The sequence below is a fragment of the Dipodomys spectabilis genome, unplaced genomic scaffold, assembly GCF_019054845.1.
Source record: "Dipodomys spectabilis isolate Male_0828 unplaced genomic scaffold, ASM1905484v1 ptg000085l, whole genome shotgun sequence".
Lineage (NCBI taxonomy): Eukaryota > Metazoa > Chordata > Mammalia > Rodentia > Heteromyidae > Dipodomys > Dipodomys spectabilis.
This window is the reverse complement of record NW_024870762.1, coordinates 2,058,901-2,073,658: the sequence shown is the minus strand read 5'-3', so window position 1 is coordinate 2,073,658 and position 14,758 is coordinate 2,058,901. Positions and strand designations below refer to the sequence as shown.

At 55.3% G+C, this 14,758-nt stretch overlaps 1 protein-coding gene across 1 annotated transcript; it reads left to right on the top strand.

Annotated features, from left to right (window-relative positions):
* The first annotated feature begins 3,194 nt into the window (after positions 1-3,194).
* Positions 3,195-14,400, top strand: Pi16 (peptidase inhibitor 16). Its single transcript, XM_042684155.1, has 6 exons — positions 3,195-3,558; positions 7,185-7,406; positions 11,128-11,237; positions 11,532-11,632; positions 12,610-13,248; positions 13,464-14,400. Exons 1-6 carry the CDS (start codon positions 3,394-3,396, stop codon positions 13,571-13,573), a joined length of 1,347 nt encoding a protein of 448 aa, XP_042540089.1. The 5' UTR covers positions 3,195-3,393; the 3' UTR covers positions 13,574-14,400.
* The last annotated feature ends 358 nt before the right edge of the window (positions 14,401-14,758 follow it).

Below are 14,758 nucleotides of genomic sequence, written 5' to 3'. Positions count from 1 at the left end.
TCCCAGCCCGTCACATCATTTTTCTTATACCGCCATGGAGTCCACTATCTGGTCAACAACAAAGTCCCTCCTCCATCTGACCTTGAGTTCTCATGCCCTTCACTCTGTCCTACTCAGGAGTTTGTTTTCCTAACTGCCTCCTATTTTTTTTATCTTCTCTTCTTTTTTTTATTTTATCTTCTTAAAAAAAAAATACTAGCTAGGTGCTGGTGACTCACACCGGTAATTCTAGCTTCTCAGGAGGCTGAGATCTGAGGATTGCAGTTCAAAGCCCGCCCAAGCAGGAAAGCTGTGAGACTCTTCAATTAATCACCAGAAAACTGGAAGTGACACTGTGGCTCAAAGTGGTTGAAGAGCTCAGGGATAGTGAGTGCCCAGGCCCTGAGTTCAAGCCCCATGACTAACACAAAATAGAAATAAAGTAAAAGTGCAGATGGGCTGGGAATGTGGCTTAGTGATAGAGTTCTTGCCTAGCATGCACAAAGCCCTGGGTTCGATTCTTCAGCACCACATACACAGAAAAGGCTGGAAATGGCGCTGTGGCTGAAGTGGTAGAGTGCTAGCCTTGAGCAAAAGAAGCTCAGGGACAGTGCCCAGTCCCTGAGTTCAAGCCCCATGACAGGCAAAAAAATTAAAATTAAAAAAAAATAAAAGCATACCTACAAAATTAGGACAGATAATACCCGTGCACCCAACCACAACCAGGAGAAGCAACACAGAAGGCCCTGCATCCCTCTTGCCTGGGAGACAAGAAGAGAGCTCGCCGGGAACATGCGGCCCTCTGCATCCTGCCACTTGGCTGTTCCCTGGTCCCTGTATCTTGGTAGACACTGAGTCCCACGGCATGGTTACCTGGCGACTGTGACGCCAGGTCAGTCACAAACACCTGCCCAGGGTGGCCTCCTGCCAGCCACGCTGCGGATGTTGGCTGGATTTGGCCTCTGGGAGGGAGGACCCTCTGCCCTTAGGCACACCCTAGCTGTGAAGAGCCAGGGTCTCCTTAGGACTCAGGCTGGCAAGGCAGCCAGCTCTCCTGGGGGAGAGGGAGGAGGGGTGGTTCCTGGGGGCATCAGGCATGCCCTGAGGCTCTGTCCCCAGAGCCCATCCCATCAGTCATCTTCTTCAGGAGCCATGGACCCCAAATCTGAAGGCAGCAGACTCCATTCTACCTTCTTTGATGTGCCAGGCACCCCTGCCTGTTCAAAACAGCCACTGTGACACTGCCGTACTGGCCCACCCCAATAACTCTCAGATGTTTTTGGGGGGGCGGGTCCAGTCGTGGGGCCTGAACTCTGGGCCTGGGCACTGTCCCTCAGCTCTTCAGCTCAAGGCTAGCGCTCTACCACTTGAGCCACAGCACCACTTCCGGCTTTTTTTCTTTTTGCTTATGTGGTGCTGAGGAATTGAACCCAGGGCCTCAGGCATGCAAGGCAAGCGCTCTACCACTGAGCCACCTTCCCAGCCCCTAACTCTCAGATTTTACACGGGGCAAATGATCTGCCCAGCCAGGAAGTATGTCTTTTATATATATATATATATTTGTATCTAATTTTTTATGTCATTTTTGGTGGTTTTGTGTTTTATTTCTTTCATTTTTTTGTGGATGTGGTGCTGAGGAATTGAGCCCAGGGCCTCATGCATGCTAGGCCAGCACTTTACCACTGAGCCACCTTCCCACCCCGTTTTAGTCTTTTGCAGTCCATCACCATGGCACCCCTGCCAGAAATGCCCGCGCCCCCCCCCCCCCAGTGCCATCTCAGCACCATCGCAGGGGAGACTGGAGGGAGGTCAGTGCTGAAGCCAGAAAAGGTTTCCGAGAACACCTGTCTCTTCAGTGTGCGGCAGGCTGACCTGCGCCTGACTGGAAGCGTTGGAGGGGTTGTAGCTCAAGGGCACAGAAGCCAAAGGCAGAAGGCAAGAAGCAACTCCATGAACCGGAGTGATGCGTCCCAGCCAAGAACTTTCAGGGATCTGCCTGGCTCTAAACACAGGTGAGTCCCAAACTTAGATTTGTCCCTAAGCTTAAGGCCTTCAAGAAAAGCACAGATCTGTGGGCTGGGAAGGTGGCTCAGTGGTAGAGCGCTTGCCTTGCATGCATGAGGCCCTGGGTTCGATTCCTCAGCACCACATAAGCAAAAAGAAAAAAGCTGGAAGTGGCACTGTGGCTCAAGTGGTAGAGCGCTAGCCTTGAGCTGAAGAGGACCCCCGCAAAAGAAAGAAAAAAAAGAAAAACACAGATCTGTGGGATAGTCAGGGCCTTTAAATCCACACATCAAGACAAAGCCTTCAAAACCCCTGGGGGTGGTATTTTGGTACATACTTGTAATCCTGGCCCTGGGGAAGCTGGAGGCAGGAGGATCCCAAGTTCCAAGCTGAGCTGGTCTAGGTAGGGAGACCTGATTGGGATAAGAGGAGAGGCGGAGGTGGGGGGAGGAAGGGGAGGAAAAGGACAGCATATTCAGAGCACCCATTTCCCATGCACGCTTAGAGCAAGTGCGTCCACAAGGTGGAGGGGTGCTGTCCACTGGAGACCTGGTGTGTGCTGGGTCCCACAAGCGCACACATCCATATGCCCTCCCTGCTTCCCCATGAGTAGGCGTGGCCTGTCACCATCACTGACTCAGTTCCTCCCGCAACCCAGAAAGCTGTGGGCAGGACCAGGCTTCAGACCTGGTTCCACTTTTTTTTTTTTTGTCGGTCGTGGGGCTTGAACTCTGGGCCTGGGCGCTGTCCCTCAGCTCTTCAGCTCAAGGCGAGCGCTCTACCACTTGAGCTACAGTGCCACTTCCGGTTTTCTGGTGGTTTATTGGAGATAGAAGTCTCACGGTCTCTCCTGCCAGGGCTGGCTTTGAACCGCGATCCTCAGATCTCAGCCTCCTGAGTAGCTAGGATTACAGGCGTGAGCCACCAGCGCCCGGCTCTGGTTCCACTTTTAACCAAATGTATCTGGTCTTCCTGTCATTTCAAAACTACCAAGAACCTTGTGATCGTCCGGCTTTGCCACTTCCCCTTTCCTGTCCTCATTGCTCAGCAGTGCTCCTGGGTGTCAGGGCCACGGCTTTCCAGATGCTCCTGTCATTTTGCTCCCTAAGTCTCTGTGCACAGCCCAGAGGGACTGGGGAGCGTGCACAGCTCTTGGCCTGCATCCCCCCCCCACTCCCCCACCCCGCCTTACTGAGAGAAAGGAAGCTGTTGCCAAGGGCTCTAGGCAGTGGATTCAGCTTTGGTCAGGACCCAAGGCACCCAGCCCGCCCTGAGACATTGTATGAACCGGGCAGGGCCTCCAGACACAACCCCTGCGCCCCTCCCCAGCCAGGGTGGTGCTTGTGTGGGAAGGAGCTTAAATCCTGCTGCCAGACCCCCGGACAGGAGAGGCAGAGAGGGCTGACCACCATGCACACCTCCTACAGCCTCCAGGCCCTGCTGCCGCCCCTGCTGCTGCTGCTGCTGCTGGGAGCCACTGCAGCCCTCAAGGAGGAGGAAAAGCTGGCCATGGTGAAGCTGCACAACCTCTACCGCGCCCAGGTGTCCCCTCCCGCCTCCAACATGCTGCTGATGGTGAGTGGGCTGGCACTCGTCTGCTGGGGTCGCTGGGGCTGCTGGGCAGGGCCGGCCCCCAGCCCCTCTCCCCACTCCCCCACGCCAAAGCTACTTCAGCTTCCTCTCTCTGGCCAGTGACATTCGATCATTCACAGGGCTCCATAAGCAGCCCCATAATCCAGATGAGGAAACTGAGGCCCAGATGGACTCACTCAACTTCAAGAGCTGGCACAGGATTCTCATTCTAATGACACCGCCCCAGCTCTTCCTGAAACACAGGTGGCCCTGGGAAGGTCTTTCAGGGGCTTCCTCGAGGAGATGAGGAGAGGAAGAAGGGAGCTGGATGGGTGGCTGAGGGCATGAATCAGAAGCAGAGAGGGCTGTGGACTCCCACAGTTCAACTTCTGTCTGCATTACCGGTGAGGCCTGCGCTCCGGGGGCATGTCCTGTTACTTTGTAGACTCAGTTGCTCATCCGTAAAATGGGATCATAAGGAGGGCTTCACGTACATCGAGTGTAATATTGTGCAGGGCTGCTAAGATCTCAAAAAATACCAAAGTGGGGCTGGGAAGGTGGCTCAGTGGTAGAGTGCTTGCCTTGCATGCCTGAGGCCCTGGGTTCGATTCCTCAGCACCACTTAAGAAAAAAGCCAGAAGCCGGGCGCTGGTGGCTCACGCCTGTAATCCTAGCTACTCAGGAGGCTGAGATCTGAGGATCACGGTTCAAAGCCAGCCCGGGCAGGAGAGACCGTGAGACTCCTATCTCCAATAAACCACCAGAAAACCGGAAGTGGCGCTGTAGCTCAAGTGGTAGAGCGCTCGCCTTGAGCTGAAGAGCTGAGGGACAGCGCCCAGGCCCAGAGTTCAAGCCCCATGACCGACAAAAAAAAAAAGAAAAAAGCCAGAAGTGGCACTGTGGCTCCAGTGGTAGAGCGCTAGCCTTGAGCTGAAGAGCTGAGGGACAGCGCCCAGGCCCAGAGTTCAGGCCCCACGACCGAACCCAAAAAAAAACCAAAGTGCTAACTAATTCTAAGCGAGAGAGAAGCATCCAGAGGTGGCAGGCATCCATGTTCATGCAGACAGATGCTGGAGGGAGGGGACAACTGTCAGGAAGGGAGTGCTATTTGAGGACAGGGTTGGGGCAGGATGTCTGAGCTCAGAAGTAAAGGAGATAAAGTGAGAATTCCTGCCCTGCCTGTCCTCCCACTGGTTTGATTGGCCCATGGCCCCAGCCACTGCTCCTGTGGCCTGGCAGGCTGGAGCCAGGAACCTGTCATGTGTGCCTGACGGTAGAGTCCCACTTGGGAGACACAGCATGAACCCAGGTCCCAAGCCCCCAGGTCCAAGCTCAGCTCTGTGGTTTTGTGACTCTGATTGGGCTGCTTGCCCTCCAAAGACCTCTGTTTCTAGACTGAAAGTTGGGTCCAACCACTCTTGCCCCGTGGGTCAAACAGAGTGACGTGTGGGACACATACGCACGCAGCATTCACAGCCCCATTGGTCCCGGCAACCAGAAACTGCCGATGACAAATCAGGAGACCCAAATGCTATCATGAGCTCTGCCAACATCTCCATCATGGAGGCCTGGGACAGACGGTGGGGCCTCAGTTTCCCTATCTGCTAGTCCCTGATGCCCTCCAGCCCATGCCTTTGGCCATGGTGACTTCTGCTCAGAATGCTGATCCTACCTCTGCCTGGCTAATGCCTTGCCTCTAACATTAGCTAAGGGCTCCTCCTTCCTCCCACCCCCCGCCCCGCCCCTGTGCCCCTCAGTACTGCATATGCCACGGAGCCCAGGTGGGCTGGTAACTATGACCATGTAGTCCTTGCTACCATCCCAGCCTGAACGAATGAAAGGATGGATGGACTTCCTTTCTGATGGTAACTGTGGGGCCAATGTAGGCCTGTATTGTGATTCTTACCACCTCACAGTGGGCCCTGGACCACTCACTGAGAAGCCTTAACAAGCCATGAGTAATGGCAGACTCCAAGCATCTGGGGAGAAGAAGAATTGCAGCAGGAAGACTGCTTTAAGCAGGGACTTGTCACAGTCACTGGTGATAGGCAAATATGTTAGGCGCCCATGGCAGATACTGGGGTGCATTATTGACCTTCTCCAAGGAACTCAGTCTAGCTTGGACCTCCCCATCACCCAGGGATTTGGGACGTGAATGCCCAGAGGGAAAGGGACTCACGTGAGGCCGTCGGAGCCCAGTGTTCCCATCCTGCCTCCTTGCAAGTGCTCCCTGAAAGCTGTGAGTGGGTGGTGAGTACGAGGGTGCGGCTGCACGCCCCGCCCCTCCCCCAGGGTCATCAAAACCCTGCTTTATGGCCTGTCTGGCTGTCGAAGCTGCAGGGTGGGGCCATGGTTGCTGCAGGCCAGCCATTCCAGGAGAGGCCAAAGACTAGGTTTAATGGGATCCAGGCCTCTCTCCTCAATCCTTTGGGTCAGATGCCTCTTAATTGTCTTCCCACCCACACTTGGTCTGTCTGCCTGCCCCAACGGGGACACAAAGCCTCAGAGACCCTCTAACCCCAAAATGCTCCCTCCCAGAGTCCCATCTGAGGCCCCCGGAAGGAAATCACCATTGGCACCTTGACAGCCTTGGGTTACCAAGACTCTCAATAACAGGCAGCAAGTTAAATGTCACACTCAGATCCTTCCTTTCCTGGGTTTCCTCTGCTGTCATTTCTATTCTTACCAAATGCTTTCTTGTTTTCTTTTTGGTGCTGGTACTGGGACCTGAACTCAGGGTCTCTCATACTCTCACTTGGTATTTTCTCTCAAGGTTGTCCCTCTTCTAATTGAGCCACACCTCCACTTCTGGCTGTGTGGTAAGATTAGAAACTTTTCTGCCCAGGCTCATAGATATTCAGATCTCAGTCGTTTTTTTCCTTGTTTTTGTTGGTGGTGGGGCTTGAACTCTGGGCCTGGGAACTGTCCCTGAGCTCTTCAGCTCAAGGCAAGTGCTCTACCATTTGAGCCACTGTGCCACTTCTGGTTTTCTGGTGATTCATTGTGGATAAGAGTCTCACAGACTTTCCTCCCTGGGCTGGCTTTGAACTGTGATCCTCAGATCTCAGCCTCCTTACGACAGGAGTCACCAGCCCACCAGCACTTGGCCAATCAGTTTTTTTGGAAAGAGGTTGTGGGACAGAGAACCTCAGAGCACTTAGGAAGAGGAGGGAGTGGGTGTACAAGCCCCCAAGTTAGACTGATGGAAGGAGGGAAGTGGGTTGAATAAACCACTTGGCCTTCAACATCTCACTGGAGAGTCTGAAGTGCATTATCACCCCGGTTTCCACAGTGTTAATAACGCAGACAAACAGCGAGTCACTCAGCCTTCCCAACGCCCTGCCAGCTTCACAAAGGGTAGGCAATAATACCACACCCAGGGTGACAGACGCCTTGGCCTGGGCTGGGCCCTCCTTCCCCACTGAAGCCCTCGGGGCACAGAGACAGGTGTGGTCAGGAGTCCCCTCCTTCAGGACTGCTGGTAGGCAGGTCTGACCTGGGGCCCCCAGGACCTTCCTCTCTGACCCCCAGAGACGGTGGGCCCCTCACTCAGCCCGAGGCCTCCCCCTTCACTCAGCCCACCCCTCTTCCTCCCCCCTCTTCCTCCCCCCTCTCCCCCCCCCCCGCAGAAATGGGACGAGGAGCTGGCGGCCTTCGCCAAGGCCTACGCGCAGAAGTGCGTCTGGGGCCACAACACGGAGCGCGGGCGGCGCGGGGAGAACCTGTTCGCCATCACGGACGAGGGCATGGACGTGCCGCTGGCCGTGGAGGAGTGGCACCAGGAGCGCCAGCACTACAACCTCAGCGCAGCTGCCTGCGACCCGGGCCAGGTGTGCGGCCACTACACGCAGGTGCGGAGAGGGGCGGCGGGGGCGGGGCCTGGGCGGGGGCGGGGCCTGGGCGGGGCGAGGCGGCCCCTCGGCGGGGCGGGGCGGGGCCGCGGCGGGGGCGGGGCCTCTGGCGGGGCGGGGCCGCGGCGGGGGCGGGGCCGCGGCGGGGCGGGGCCCGGAAGAGAACGAGCTTCTGAGTGAGGTCCTCAAGACCTTCTGGGTCTGCATCTTCAGCCTGCTTATATCCTTTATGAAACTCTGTGTGTGTGTTTGCACACAGACATGCATGCACACATGCAGCAGTCCTAGGGCCTGGATGCTGTCCTTGAACTGCTCAAGGCTCTAGTGCTCTGCCACTTGAGCCCCAGCTCCACGTCTGGCTTTTTGGTGGTTAAATGGAGATGCGTTTCACGGACTTTGCTGCCCAGGCTGCCTTTGAACCTCAGATCTCAGCCTCTGGAACAGCTAGGGTTACAGGCGTACACACCAGTGCCAGCATGAAACTAGGCTTAGCAAGAAACAAAACAACCAACCAAAGCTTTTGAAAACCTAACCCACCCTCCCGGCCTTCTGCTGTTGAGGAGAAAGCAGGATTCTGAGAGCCTGCGTTGCAGTTTCGTAGTCACTGTCCTAGCCACACTATAGGGGGTGCTACGCAATCCTGCCCCCACCCCGTCCCACACCTATTTTCCAGGGCTAATGGCCCACCTGCAGGTGCCTGTGATTTGTCTGTTCACTTACCATTGCTCTTTCAATGTTTATCATGATGTCTAATTTGCTGCTTTGGGGTTTGGGGGAGGTTCACTCCACTTCTAAAGCAATTCTTGTCATGCTAGACAGGTATTCTGTCACTCGAGCCACGTCCCCAGCCATTTTTTAGGTAGAGTCTTTTATTTTTGCCTGGCTGGTCTCAAACCAGATCCTAGAACCTAGGCTTCCCACATTGCTGGGACTACAGGTGTGTACCACCATGCCCAGCCTAATTTATTGCTTGTCATCTGGGACTGATAAAGCAAGTCAATCTTGTGGTAGGGTTTTTGTTTTGTGTCTGTACTAGGGCTTGAGCTCAGCTTTTTCACTTAAGGCTGGTAATCTACCACTTGAGTCACAGCTCCAGTTCTGGCTTTTTGATGGTTCATTAGAGATAAGAATCTTACAGACAGCCGGGCGCTGGTGGCTCACGCCTGTAATCCTAGCTACTCAGGAGGCTGAGATCTGAGGATTGCGGTTCAAAGCCAGCCCGGGCAGGAGAGACCGTGAGACTCCTATCTCCAATAAACCACCAGAAAACCGGAAGTGGCGCTGTAGCTCAAGTGGTAGAGCGCTCGCCTTGAGCTGAAGAGCTGAGGGACAGTGCCCAGGCCCAGAGTTCAAGCCCCACAACCGACCAAAAAAAAAAAAAAAAAAGAATCTTACACTTTCCTGCCTGCACTGGCTTTAAACTTCAATCCTCAGATCTCAGCCTCCTGAGTAGCTAAGATCACAGGCACAAGCTACCCATACTCATTTAGTGGCTTAATAAAAGTTATGTTCCAGGTGTTGGTGGCTGTAATCCTAGCTACTCAGGAGGCTGAGATCTGAGGATCAAAGTTCAAAGCCAGGGCTGGGAAGGTGGCTCAGTGGTAGAGCGCTTGCCTTGCATGCATGAGGCCCTGGGTACAATTCCTCAGCACCACATAAGCAGGGAAAAAAAGCAGGAAGTGGCGCTGTGGCTCAAGTGGTAGAGAGCTAGCCTTGAGCTGAAGAGCTGAGGGACAGCGCCCAGGCCCAGAGTTCAGGCCCAGGACTGAACGCCCCCCCACCCAAAAAAAAAGGTTCAAAGCCAGCCTGGGCAGGAAAGTCTGTGAGACTCTTACCTCCAATTAACTACCAGAAAACTAGAAGTGGAGCTGTGGCTCAAAGTGGTAAAGCACTAGCCTTGAGCTGAAGAGCTCAGGGACAGTACACAGGCCCAGAATTCATGCCTCCTGGCTGACCAAAGCGGGGATGGGGGAGGTGGGGGGGGAAGTTATGGATAAGTGAATAATAATTTGTCACTGAATTAATGCTTGGGGGTCTTCTGACAGCATTTCCTGTCTCAGTCCCTTTTTGCTTGTCGCTGGCTGGGTTCTGGCTGTATTTTGAAATTGTATGGGTGTGTGTAGATCCATGTGCTAATTGAATTTTTTCTCTTCCCAAGTAATTGTTGCACAAAGATTAATATGACAGAAAGCAATCACTTTGCCACCCACACTCCTATTCCACTTCTCAGAGCCTCTCTGGTTGGTATTTTTAGTGCTATTTACAGCACCATCCCTACCCACTTCCCTCTGGGGACCCCCCCCCCCCCCATCAGAAGGGCTTATCCCCATCCACTCATTTCTCTGGACAGAGGGCTAGTCCATTGTATTCTGTAAGGTCAGATATAGTCAGCTGATTTAAATAGCCTGACTCCTGGGCACACTCTGCCTGGAAACATTGAGGGAGGATGGCAGTACACAAAGGTTGAGTTTGATTCTTAAGACACGAGTTCATTCCAGCAGCTTGCACCTAGAAACAGGCAGACTTGTGCTATAGAGCAGATTTTGTTTTTAAAATAACTTCCTTTGCTTTTTTTTTTTCTTTTTTTGGGTCCGATCGTGGGGCCTGAACTCTAGGCCTGGGCGCTGTCCCTCAGCTCTTCAGATCAAGGCTAGCCCTCTACCACTTGAGCCACAGCGCCACTTCCGGCTTTTTTCTTTTTGCTTATGTGGTGCTGAGGAATCGAATCCAGGGCCTCAGGCATGCAAGGCAAACACTCTACCACTGAGCCACCTTCCCAGACCCTTCCTTTGCTTTCTTCTTGGACTTTCCTTTTGTTTTATGTCTCAGATTCTTATTTATTTTTGTCAGTCGTGGGGCCTGAACTCTGGGCCTGGGCACTGTCCCTCAGCTCTTAGGCTCAAGACTAGCGTTCTACCACTTGAGCCACAGTGCCACTTCTGGCTTTTTCTGTTTAGTGGTTTTTTTTTTTGGGGGGGGGTCTGGTTGTGGGGCCTGAACTCTGGGCCTGGGCGCTGTCCCTCAGCTCTTCAGCTCAAGGCTAGCACTCTACCACTTGAGCCACAGCACCACTTCCGGCTTTTTTTTCTTTTTGCTTATGTGGTGCTGGGGAATTGAACCCAGGGCCTCATGCATGCAAGGCAAGCACTCTACCACTGAGCCACCTTCCCAGCCCCTATGTCTCAGATTCCATGCTGTAAGATTCGTTGCTTTGCATCTGCCCCTGTTGAAAATGCAAGGGCCTAGGGCTGGGAAGCTGGCTCAGTGGTAGAGTGCTTGCCTTGCATGCTCGAGGCCCTGGGTTCGATTCCTCAGCACCACATAAGCAAAAAGAAAAAAGCCGGAAGTGGCGCTGTGGCTCAGGTGGTAGAGTGCTAGCCTTGAGCTGAAGAGCTGAGGGACAGCGCCCAGGCCCAGAGTTCAGGCCCCACGACTGGACCCAAAAAAAAAAAAAAAAAGAAAATGCAAGGGCCTAGAGGAAGAGCCCAAAGGAAAACTTCCGGAGGTTTGCCTCAGGCCTGGGAGGGAAGTGAGTTCAGGGCCAGACTCCCTACCGCCCTGCTCAGTTTTGTCCTGAAGCTGCACCTCATCTTCAGGAACTTGGGTCTCACAGGCGGTCCGATCCTTCTCACTCCACCCCACAGATAGCTGGCATCAGGGGAACCGGGAAAGGGTGGCGCCCCCAGCTCTGGCCTCACCGGTGGGGTGTGCCCTCCCTCAGGTAGTCTGGAGTAAGACAGAGAGGATCGGCTGTGGTTCCCACTTCTGTGAGACGCTCCAGGGAGTTGAGGAGACTAACATCCACTTACTGGTGTGCAACTATGAGCCCCCGTAAGTGCTGGGGGGCCGGGGGATGGAGGGAGGCAGGACTGGACAGTTGAAGGAATCGTGTGTCTGTGTGAATGGGGCTCTGGGGTCTGTACCTTCCAATGAGCTGTGAGGGCACTGACTGGGGGTGGGGTGTCTGAGTTCGCTAACCAGGGGGCCAGGGGAGGCACGGGCTGCCTAACAAGTTGCCAGTGGGAGGGAGCAGACTCAGGGGCATGCCGAATGGGGTGCATGGGAATGGGGACCGGGTGGAAAGGGACTGGCCGACCCCCTCCAGCATTGGCCTCATCCATGCAGGGGGAACGTGAAGGGGCAGAGGCCCTACCAGGAGGGGACTCCGTGCTCCCAATGCCCCGCTGGCTATGACTGCAAGAACTCGCTCTGCGTGAACTTGGCCGGTGAGATCACGGGGCGCTGGGGTTGGGGGTGCAACTGGGTGGTCTGGGGTTCTCTTGACTGTGCATGTAGAAGGAAGCCCGCAGAGGCTCGCTCCGCCCTCCCTACGTGGCCACTTTGGCGTCCTATCATCGCAAGCTACCAGATTTCGACCTTTTGCCAATATGGAGCAATTGGAGCAGTTGCCAGGCTCAGGAGCACCAAGGGGGCCACGCGAATGGGCGTGGTCTGTGCTTCGAGTGTGCAGTGTCTGTATGCAGTGGGCGTGTTGGGCGTGCATTGAAACAGAAAAGGCCTAGAGGAGCTAGCCAGAGAAGCTCCTGAGAAGTTGGATTGAGGACTAATTGTATCCTTTAAGAAGTAACAGTTGCTGCCAGGTGTTGCACCTGTAATCCTAGCTACTCAGGAGGCTGAGATCTGAGGATCGCAGTTCAAAGCCAGCCGAGACAGGAAAGACCTTGAGACTCTTATCTCCAATAAAACCACTAGAAAACCGGAAGTGGTGCTGTGGCAGAGCCCTAGCTTTGAGCTGAAGAGCTGAGGGGCAGCGACCAGTCCAAGTTCAGGACCCACGATCGACCAAAAAAAAAAAAAAGTAACAGTTGCTGGGAATGTAGCTTAGCGGTGGAGGGCTTACCTAGCATTCATGAAGCCTCAGTATTTCTCACTGCCACATAAACAGAAAAAGGTTCGATTCCTCAGTACCATATACACAGAAAAATACACAGAAAAGGCCAGAAGTGGAGCTGTGGCTCAAATGGTAGAGTGCTAGCCTTGAGCAAAAGAAGCTCAGGGACAGTGCCCAGGCCCTGAGTTCAAGCCCCAGGACTGACAAAAAAAAAAAAAAAGTAACAGTTGCCATCTAGAGATTTGCATGCTGGAGAGCCACACGAAAACATTAGGTTGCCTTGTGTAGGTTGGGTGGAATGAAGAATGCGGGGGTTCCGTTTGCACCACTAATGCCAGCCTTGCCTATCAGAACCCAGGAGGGGCCCAGAAGAAACGCAGGATTTGCCTCATCTGGAAACTGAGGCCCGGACCACTCTGGCAACTGAAGTCTCAGGCTCTAAGGAAACTGATAGTCCAACAGTAGCCACAGAGATTCCATCCTTCTCTATAACAGAGGTCTCAGGCTCCCCAGCAACCAAGGTCCCAACTTCCTTAGCAACAGAGAAGCCCTTCTCCATGGCAACAGAGGCTCAGCCCTCCCTAGCCTCTGAGGTCCCTTCTGCTCTTGCAACTCAGAGACCACATTCCTCAGATGAAGGACTAGTTATCTTCCCACAGTCAACCCGTGATTCTGTCCCCAAGCCTGTGGACAAAGGAGCCAGCAAGACAAGCATACCCTCCACCGGCCCAGAGATATCTCTGTACCCCAAGATGTTCCCTAAAGGGGCAGGAGAGCCCCTACCCCATTCCCCCGAGGAGGCCGAGGCCGAGCCGCCTTCTCCCAGTGAGGTCTTGACCGCAGTTTTTCCAGTGGAGGACAATCCAGGTGAACTGCAGGTCACAGCGGACCACACAGGCCACACCTCCTCCATGTCCCTGCCCAATTCCCCCATCGCCTCGGCTAATGCCATGGGCGGGCTGACCCTGGCCCTGCAGTCATCCTTGCCAGGTAAGGCCTGTGGGCCCCCCCCCCCCCGCCATGTTCCCTCTTGGTTCCACCATGGCAGCATCCTGTCTCAGCATAGGCGGTAGGGGCATGGCGGCGCATGCTCCCTGAGAAGACGCTTCCTCCCTGGCTGCTGCCCGCCCCCCTGCATGGTGAGGTGGAGGAGAGATCCGGCACAGCTGTCTCCAGGCTAAGGCCTGGCTCCTTTCTTCCCACAGGGACAGAGGCTGAAGAGCCCCAGAGGGAGCTAAGGCTGAACTCCAGTCACAGCTGTGCCCCTCTCCTGGTGCTGCTGCTGCTCCCCCTGCTGTTGGCTTCCATACTCTGATCGGGACACCAAAGGCAAAGCCCGGCCCAGGAGCAGGGCCTCTCCCCACTCTGGATCGTGTTCCTCCGAACGACAGGCCGCAGCTTTCTAGGCAGGTCCTGCTCTGTGGCCCAACAGCCCCCATCACCCCATCTTCTGGACAGATTCCAGGCCAGGACTCCTGTCCCCCTGGGAGCTTCCACCGGGGCCCCTCAGGTACGGCTCCAGGGGTTCCTCTTCCTCTGGGAGTCCGGCCTCTCAGGGGCCACAGATGGTTCTGAGGGGTGTTCCAGTGGTCACCGGTTGTCACCTCCAGCAGCCTGTGGCCCCAGCCTGCTCTCCCGGGGCCAGGCAATCTTGGTCTCTCCAAGAGCTCCTGGTCCCCTTCCAGTGTCCCAGCCTCTTCTGTGAGCTACCTGAGCCCAGAAGGGCTGTCCCCAGAGGGCCTCCTGCCTTCCCAGGGTGAAGAGAGCAGCTGCCCAACTGCCATGTCCCCTACCTTGCTTCTGGCCCCCAAACAAGACATTTCCTGGCCAACAGCCTCCTGAAGGGCAAGACTTCAAGGCTGGGTCTCCTTCGTGACACCCGCTGGCTGCCAGCCATGACCGCGCCTCCCTGCCCCTCCCACCCCTTCCAGCCCAGTCCTGCACAAGGCCCGTTCTGGGCGCTCTGCTTGGGCAGTGTCCAGAGCCTGAGCTCTCCATGTGCCCGCACAGCCGGGGGGTGGGGGCCAGTGCGGAGGCACAAGGATCAGATGAGGAGCCAGCCTCACCCAAGTGGGGTTCTATGAAAGTGGAGGGCAGAGATGGGGGGTAGGGCTCCCTGAATAAACTCCTGAATAAAGCCTGTGTGAGAGCCAGGTCTCCATGCTTGTAGAGACCAAGGAGGCCCAACTCCACCCCTCTCCACATCCCTCTCCCCAAGCACTCCATGTCTTCCTGGGCTGTCCCCTCCAGTGGCCCAGGGCGCCGCTGACCTGCTCAGGCTCAGGAGCTGGCAGCGCGGCCCAGGTGGACTCAGGGTTCAAGATCACGGCAGGACTCTGGGCCTTGGGCAGGGGAGCCGGGGGTGCTGCCCAGGGCCATCTAGGACACAGATGAGAAATGTGCCTTGCATGGGCCATGCCAGCGCCTGAGCTCCGAGGAGTCCCAAGAAAGGCCTTGGGCCCCAGGTACAGAGCGGGATTATAGAGCAGAGCTGTGTGCC

What these genes read in the sequence shown, in the direction of transcription:
- Pi16 (XM_042684155.1), top strand. Translation starts at nt 3,394, where the DNA reads ATGCACACCTCCTACAGCCTCCAGGCCCTGCTGCCGCCCCTGCTGCTG. An exon ending in CCTCCAACATGCTGCTGATG is followed by an intron (nt 3,559 to 7,184) that starts GTGAGTGGGCTG and finishes CCCCCCCCGCAG; the next exon opens with AAATGGGACGAGGAGCTGGC. An exon ending in GTGTGCAACTATGAGCCCCC is followed by an intron (nt 11,238 to 11,531) that starts GTAAGTGCTGGG and finishes TCATCCATGCAG; the next exon opens with GGGGAACGTGAAGGGGCAGA.